The sequence below is a fragment of the Lytechinus variegatus genome, chromosome 8, assembly GCF_018143015.1.
Source record: "Lytechinus variegatus isolate NC3 chromosome 8, Lvar_3.0, whole genome shotgun sequence".
NCBI classification, from domain to species: domain Eukaryota; kingdom Metazoa; phylum Echinodermata; class Echinoidea; order Temnopleuroida; family Toxopneustidae; genus Lytechinus; species Lytechinus variegatus.
This window is the reverse complement of record NC_054747.1, coordinates 23,158,875-23,167,634: the sequence shown is the minus strand read 5'-3', so window position 1 is coordinate 23,167,634 and position 8,760 is coordinate 23,158,875. Positions and strand designations below refer to the sequence as shown.

At 39.3% G+C, this 8,760-nt stretch overlaps 1 protein-coding gene across 1 annotated transcript; it reads right to left on the bottom strand.

Moving 5' to 3' along the window:
* Nucleotides 1-4,369: 4,369 nt before the first annotated feature.
* On the bottom strand, nt 4,370-7,210 carry LOC121419564 (uncharacterized protein K02A2.6-like). The gene has a single exon (XM_041614018.1). It carries the CDS (start codon nt 7,208-7,210, stop codon nt 4,370-4,372), a length of 2,841 nt encoding a protein of 946 aa, XP_041469952.1.
* Nucleotides 7,211-8,760: the final 1,550 nt, after the last annotated feature.

Genomic DNA, 8,760 nt, shown 5'->3' with positions numbered 1-8,760 from the left:
TGAGAAAATTATAATCTTACGTAATCAATCAAAGATGTTGAAATTACATCAAAAAACAAGTTGGATAATGCATTCTATGATCATTGTAATACAAAGAATCTACAAAAACTGTTGGTAATACTCCACAAAACCATTCATTTTGAAATAGTAAAATAATTTATTTTATAAAGATTCTACCACGTCAGGCCATCCATAAATGGACTCGTATTTGTCGTTTTCAGACCCCTATTAACATTTTGATAAATTCTATCTCTAATTTATGCATAGAATTTGTCAAATAGTAAGTTTCAGTATCTAAGATTTAAAAGAAAAATGTTAAACTATATTTTGATGATGTTTGGAATCGTAAAATACCGTATAATTATCATCACTTTACAACGAAAACCGTTATGGTTTTACTTTCGTAAACTATTAAAATTGGATATCCCGGGGGTACCCATCTCAATGTCCACATGTGATTTTTTAGTCACGAGATCAATTATTCATAATTCCATTTTCTCAGCAATTGAATGCTCAAGTCTTCATGGTCTAAGTATGTATGGTGCATAATATACCTGTGCTATTATTCTTAAAAGATGAAATTCCCAATTCATCACAATATTTCCAATTTTGTTATAATTTTTCTTTTTGAAAATTATGCTATTTTGTGACTAAGGCTACGTCTCGTCTGCTCTTTTTACCGATAATATCGATATCAAGGTATTTTAGTTAGGAAGCCTTTCGAGAAACGGGTTTAGTAAGATTGGAACTAACTCCGTGGTTGGTGGATAAAGATATGACTAACTTGTCCAGGTGTTGAGAAACGGGCCCCTGATCTCTATAAAAATTTTTTATAGAGATCAGTGGTCTAGGCCGCTAGGCCACTGATCTCTAGATCAGTGGTCTAGGCTAGGCTAGCTAGGCGCTAGGCAAATTAAGGCTGGCCAAGGCCTTGGGCTAGGCCACAGAAATAGTTAAAGGACAAGTCCACCCCAACAAAAACATGATTTGAATCAAAAGAGAAAAATTCAACGAGCATAACACTGAAAATTTCATCAAAATCGGATGTAAAACTGATAAGAAAGTTATGACATTTTAAAGTTTCGCTACAGTTATATGCACATCTATCTCGGTCGGTATGCCAATGAGGGAACTGATGACATATCACTCACTCACTCACTCACTATTTCTTTTTTATTCTATTATATGAAATATTTTGATTTTCTCGTCATTGTCTTGTGAAATGACGTTTCATTCCTCCTTGATCACGTGGAATTCCATTATTTTAACATTTTGTGCTTCAGGCAAGGAGGTCGATCCTAATCATCGAATTCGTAAAAATTGAAATATTGTAGAATTCAAACAATAAAAAACAAAAGAAATAGTGATTGAGTGACGTCATCGACTCTCTCATTTGGATGTAACTGGCTCGTTCATATAACTATTTTGTTAAAAATAAGCGAAACTTTGAAATGTCATAACTTTCCTATTTTACATCCGATTTTGATGGAATTTTCAGCATTGTGCTTGTTTGATTTTTCTCTATTGATTCAAATCAACATTTTTCTGAAGTGGACTTGACCTTATTAACAATTCGTTGGGCTAGGCGCGCTTAACACCATTCTACGGCGGCCGTACGGCGAGTCTAAAACAGCCGTTTTAACATTTTTTTTCCAACTACATGAAGGTGGTTTAAATCTAAATTAATAAATTAACAAATGTGACCAAGGTATAATGCTTGCGCTTGAGAGCTGCGCTGCAGACCAGGCAGCAGGGGATTCCCCTGATGGCCTTATAATAATAATTATAATAATGGTGGCTACTTATATAGCGCACAGGTCCACCTTTCGGTGCTCATGGCGCTTATGATACAACCCAAGGGGGGGGGGTGCAGAAAAGTTATCATCAATCATGTAACATTGCCATCCAATATAATTAGCTTCCCTGAAATTTTCATTTTGATTGGCTGTCAAGGATTGTTGACGTGGTATTAGTGATCATGGTAATTCTTTCTCCTTTCGATTGTCGCGATCGCTCACAATAAATCTATAGGCCTATAAAGAAACAGATTAAAGATGAAAATACATGTAAAGAGGGGGAGACCTTCAAGGAGCTGAGCTCGTCTCAAAAGAAGTACATGGCATGAAATTTTGACAAGTTTAAGAGAGATTAAAGGCAGTGACGTAACTACTATCCCATCGGTCTGCCAAAAAAAAGAAAAAACGGGGACAAAGATAAAAAGAGGGAGAAAGTGAAAGAAACGTATAGTGGGAAGGAAGAAATTATTACATAGATCATTACATGTGTGAAAAACAATTTGCTCAGGGCCTATGTCTTCCGATTGTTAATGATCCGAGTCGCATTGTCTGTTGAGATATATAATCCTGTAGTACTAAAACCTCCCGTTTAATATACACAAAGTATCCCGGGGGGGGGGCACTTACATTGGCGAGTGGATACCATGCGCGACCAAAAAACACGTAAAAAGGATGTCTTTTTCACGATAGGGCACGTTACGTACGTAACGTGATAAGGGTGTCCAAAACACAAAAATAAAGAAAAAAGGGTATCTATTTCGCTAGGAAAATTACGTGTTTAGGGTCGAATATGTTGGGATGATAAAACAAAATTAAAATGTTTTATAAAGGATGTCCTTTTTGCCCCAAAACTTCGTGTTTAGGGTCCGATTTGCGCGAGGTGTAGAAGGTGGGGTCGTACTAAACCAAATAAGGTAAAGCCGCGACGACCGAAGGACCCGTAACAACAAAACATTCCTGTACTTGTTTAGGGGTTCATTACAGGGAATATTTGCCAAGAGTATCGTTTTGTTTCCCATACTTGTTAAGGGTAGGGTTTCACACGCCAATACTTGTTAAGGGGTGCATTTTCAGAAAATGGAAATTACGTGTTTAGGGTGCTTTTCGAGACCCCATGGTCGCGCATGGTATCCACTCGTGAATGGAAGTGGCCCCCCCCGGGCAAAATATATTTCCTCGCACTTCGAATTATAATTGTTTTACGTAGTGACATATCATTTTAAGGTCTTAATATCAAACATTTCCCGTCCGTGCTTAGGCCGCATTGGTGGATTAGTGAGATATGTCTGCTCTTCATGATTTCCTAAAATCAGTCCTTAAAATGTCCCTTTTTCTGATCTGAATATCAAAAGTTTCAGCTTGCGCTCGCATCATTTGGTTAGTGAAATACGCATGGTCTACGCAAATTCCTACAAACAAGCCTCATAATGTCCCTCTTCAGGCGTTAATTTCCCATATGAATTTTTCACGCTCGCAATATTTGACGAGTGAGATGCGTATGATAAGACTACGATGACTACAAAAAGTATGTCTTTAGGTGTAATTCTAACAAATTCAGCATGTACTTTGTGATGTTTCTACTAAGAGGAAACAAGGAGGCTCAAATACACGTCTGACTTGGTTGAGGTACAGATGAGGAGTGATTTTTATTTACAAGTTACAAAGGTTTCTGACAATCATGACAATGGTTGGTTGAGTCATAGTGGTTTCATATAGTTAGGCATAAATATCGTACAGTTGTAGTTAGGCAATGATACATGTATTGGCATACATCACATCTCCCCCCTTAGTTCAAGAACCTTCAGATCAAGAAACTTTTTACAAACAATGCTCAATAGAATTGTGAATAACAACTCTTTTATAATTGAGGTATCAATTGTTCCCAAGTCCTAATTGGATTCTTTTCAGAGATAACAGTTTTCATTATTCCCAGTCTATTTCTGTACTAGATGATTACAAGTTCTTAATGAATTTGGTTAGTTTATCTGTTAGTCAATTAATCAACATGTACTTTCAACTTCTTTGATACAATAATTTCCTTTCTTCCCATCTTCCAAGAATTGCTTTAGTAGTTACCGCTACTTCTACAATTGATCAAAGTTGTGTTAATCTACAATATTGTTACTGATGGTTACTTTCCATCATCAATACTACTTATGTGGTTTTCTTCAATTACCACTGATTTATTTACAGATGTATTTACACGCATAGTGAGAGTTGGTCTATTCATGACTGTAATAGGTTCTATTGTTCACTAAATATCTAGTTCTGGTTCTGTTCGAACTTCTATTGTGTTACTATCATCACTTCCGTATGATGGGTATGACAAAGATTTAAATCTAAGAATAAAAGGCTTGGTGATATATATTTTGTTGGTATTGCATCAATACTAACTGGTTATTTGTTACAATTAATATAATTATTCAACAGTTATCAATCATTATTAACGAAGTATTCATTACACAAATGAGACGTCAATGTTCATGCAGAAATTGATCAGAATTAATATTTGATAGTGAGTGAGAGCAAAGTAAAGTAAATAGAAACATATGAAATTAACAATAATATGGGTATTACAATTGCAGACGCTCAGGTGGTTTGGATACCCTTCCACTTCGAGTGGTTGTGGGCTTTGAGAGTGTGATTGTTTCATGTCTCTGTGATCGTTGATCATTTTGTTGATCGCGTTGTTGACGTGACAAAGGCGCGCTGCAGCTTTGGGCGCTGGATGTGGAAGGGGAAGGGGGCATTGGTCGAATATGTTTTCTATTTCTTCTATACTCTCTTTGTTCTGTCTTTACATTGTAGCTTCTTGGGGTCTGCGCTGTGCTGGTTATGTAACCAGATTGCCACGTGCCTGGCTTTGCACGAAATATAACCTTTTGATTGGTTCGCAATGGGGAAAGGGAACTGGGTCTGGCTCTTGAATTGAAGTTTGCCATGTGCTTTCTTTGTCTTTCTTTTAGCTCAGTTTGCAACGGGGGTATAGCCTGAGGGCAGAGAAGGGATGACTGTACTGGAATGCAACTTCTCAATAATCTACCATTCAGGATTTGAGATGGTGCAAATCCTCTTAAACCATCCATGGGTGTGTTCCTATATTCTAGCAATGCATACATGGGGTCATTCCCACTCATCTTAGCTCGTTTCATGAGCATCTTGATTGTCTGAACGCACCTTTCAGCTTGACCGTTACTTTGTGGGTATGTGGGACTGGATGTTATGTGCTTTATCTCCCACTTTTTTGTGAACTCCCTAAATTCAGAACAAACAAATTGACGGGCATTGTCTGATATGACGGTATCTGGTATACCGTTTCTTGAGAAGATTTCATTCAGAGAAGAAATAACTTTGTGAGACGTCATTTCTGTGAGCATTTGTATTTCGGGATATTTTGAATAGTAATCTACTACAAGAAGATAATTGACTCCATCCAAATGAAATATATCCATCCCAAGTTTAGACCAAGGTCGGTTAGGCATTGGGTGCGGTATTAGCGGTTCAGACTGTTGGGCTTTTCGTGTAGTTTGACATGTAATGCATCTTGCTACCTTGTCTTCAATTTGTGCGCTCATCCCAGGCCAAAATAGGACTTGCCGCGCTCTTGCTTTAATCTTTACTATTCCTAAGTGCGACTGATGCAGGACATCTAACATATCCTTTTGTAGACAAGATGGTACTACAAGTCTGTTACCTTTCATGATAAGGCCATCAATTTCTGTCAACTCATCACGGAATGAGTAGTATGGACGGATATTGTTCGGAATATCGCGCTTACTTTCTGGCCATCCATTGCGTATGAACGTGCTTATCTTTTGTAGAATAGGGTCACGTTTCGTCTGCACTTTGAATTGTTCAAGTCTAGGGGCTGACATTTGCATTATGCAATCGACTGTCTCTATTGCGATGTCATGGGTCTGTTCAGATTTGAAATCTGAGTTGCTTACCGGCAGCAGTCTGCTTAGTGCGTCGGGCACAAACATTTCTTTGCCTGGCTTCCATCGCAAATCTATGTCATATGACATGAGATGGAGCCTCATTCGCTGTAGTCTGGGACTAAGTTTATGCAATGGTTTGCTGAAAATCCCTATCAATGGTTTGTGATCGGTGAATATCGTCACCTTCTGTCCAAATATATAGTCATGAAATTTACGGCATGCAAATAGAATCGCACTCATTTCTTTCTCAATTGCAGCATAATTCCTTTCTGCGTCATTTACGCGTCTAGATGCGTATGCTATCGGGTAGGACTCGTCATGCATCAATACTGCACCTAGCCCTTCATTCGAGGCATCGGTTGCCATGGAAACGGGTTTCTGGGCATCATACAGCTTAAGCGTTGGGGCTGATGTTATCTTTTTCTTTAAAGCATCAACTGCATCTGCATGTTCAGGTTCCCAATGCCAAGCTATATTTTTCTGTGTTAATTGTCGCAATGGCGCTGTGATTTCAGAAAGGTTCGGAATGAATTTTCCGAGATAAGTCATCATGCCAAGAAGGGTTTCAACCTCCTTCTTGTTAGTCGGGTAGGGTAGATCAAGTATCGATTTGATTCGATCATCACTCGGTTTGACACCGTCTTTCGAGATAACGTGTCCAACATACTCAATTCTATCTTTGCGTATTACTGATTTCGCTTTGTTCAGCTTGAGCCCTGATGCTTTTACTTTCTCTAACAGTGCTTCTAGTCTCGCATCATGCTCTTTTTCGTCTTTTCCCCAGACAAGTATGTCGTCTGCTACGATTTCTACTCCTTTGAGTTGTCCGAACTCATCTGTCATTGCTCTTTGCCAAATTTCACTGGCAGATGATATACCAAATGGCATGACTTTGTATCTATATCTACCAAACGGGCTATTAAATGTCGTATAATACGAACTCTTCTCAGTTAGTGGAAGTTGCCAATATCCACTTGTTGCGTCAAATTTCGAGAAAACTTGCGCTCCAGCCATTCGGGCGGCTACTTGTTCAAAAGTAGGCATCGGAAAGTGCTCTCTTCGGATGGCTGTGTTCAGACCACGGGGATCTAAACAAATTCGGACTCGACCATCCGGCTTATGAACTACTGTCATTTGGTTAACCCATTCGGTGGGTTTGTCTACTCTCTCTATAACACCTAATTCTTCCATGCGTGCCAATTCCTCCTTAACTTTATCTCTAATCTTATGTGGAATTGTTCGCGGCGGGCACTTAACAGGTTCTACATCTTGACTAATAGCAATACTATACTCATGATTTCTTAGTCTCCCTAATCCTGTAAATAGATCAGCATGCGCCTCGGTAGGGTCATTGTTTCGCTCGCGTGCGCGATTGGGAGCACCATTATTCGCTTTGCTTGCTCCCTCGCTCGCTTTCTTTGTCACATCATCAACATTTTCGTCAACTTCATCACCAATTCTCTTAATTAGATTCATGTTTTCACATGCTCTCAATTCCAATAATGGTGTCACATCACCACCAACCACTTGAAATGTAATGAGGTATTTATGCTTACCCACCATCACATTGCAGGTTGTCTTCCCCAGTGGAATCATCAAATGCTTAGAATACGAGCGCAATCTCACTCTCGTCTTTTCCAGAATCAATTTCGTCTTTCTGAAAATATGCTCAGGAAGAATATTAACTTATGCTCCAGAATCTAACTTAAAGTTAACGTTCACTCCATCAATGGAACACTGCTTCTTCCATTCTTCCTTGTCTAGTTTATCAACAACTAAATCAATGTAAACTAATTCATCATCATCATCATCAGATTCATCTTTATATCGATATTTCTTGGTCGATTCACGGGTTGGTCTATTGTGGCGTCCATCCTCGTCATCTCTTTCGAGGTCCTCTACCTCTCGTCGTCGGTAGCTTCGTCCAGGCTGGTGTGGACGCTGACGTCGAGCTTGTCGGTGGTCATTATCATCATTTGATCTCTGGCATTGATCATTTTGTTGTCGATGGCATTTCGACGATCTTGAGAAATGTCCTATCTTTCCGCACTCCCTACACTTTTCATTTTCTGCTGGGCATTTCTTGCCTCGGTGTACATATGTGCAATAAGGGCATTTCTCTCGGTTCTGTTCTTTATCATGTCGTCTACGTTGCACAAAGTCGACATCGGCGTTGGAGGGCGATCCTTTAGCGTCTTGGAGTTCCTCCATCTGCTTTGCACTGTTTTCGGCTACATTGCAAATTTCAAGGCATTTCTGCAGATCCAGGTCTTGAACTTGAAGCAGCCTTTCTCTCAAGTTCGTGTCTCTGATGCCACACACTATTCTGTCTTTTAGCAGGTCATCTCCAAGCAGCCCAAACTCACAGTCCTTAGTCAGGGCTTTCAGGTCGGTTACATAGGCACTGAAACTTTCTCCTGTCTTCTGGTTCCGCGAGTTGAAAAGATACCGGATAACGGATAAGTTCTTCCGCGGTTCACAATATCCAGATAACTTTGTTTTCAATGCACTCACTTTACCGTCTTCATCAGAATTGAATTGAAAAGTTTCAACGATCTGCTGTGCTGTGGGTCCGGCAACATGAAGAAATGTTGCGTATCTCACACTTTCCGGTTTCCTTGTCAGCTCGGAAGCCGTCTCAAAAAATTCAAAGGCTCTCAACCAGTCTTTCCAATTTCTGGACACATTTCCCTCAAAGGAAAGGGGTCCTGGGGGTTTTAATCCCGACATGGTGACTCCTCAAAAACAGAACTCGGACAATTTCAAAATTCAAATTCAATTCAGTGTAACAGGTTCACTCAAAATGTGACCACTTCTGACACCATGTGATGTTTCTACTAAGAGGAAACAAGGAGGCTCAAATACACGTCTGACTTGGTTGAGGTACAGATGAGGAGTGATTTTTATTTACAAGTTACAAAGGTTTCTGACAATCATGACAATGGTTGGTTGAGTCATAGTGGTTTCATATAGTTAGGCATAAATATCGTACAGTTGTAGTTAGGCAATGATACATGTATTGGCAT

What these genes read in the sequence shown, in the direction of transcription:
- LOC121419564 (XM_041614018.1), bottom strand. Translation starts at nt 7,210, where the DNA reads ATGAATCTAATTAAGAGAATTGGTGATGAAGTTGACGAAAATGTTGAT.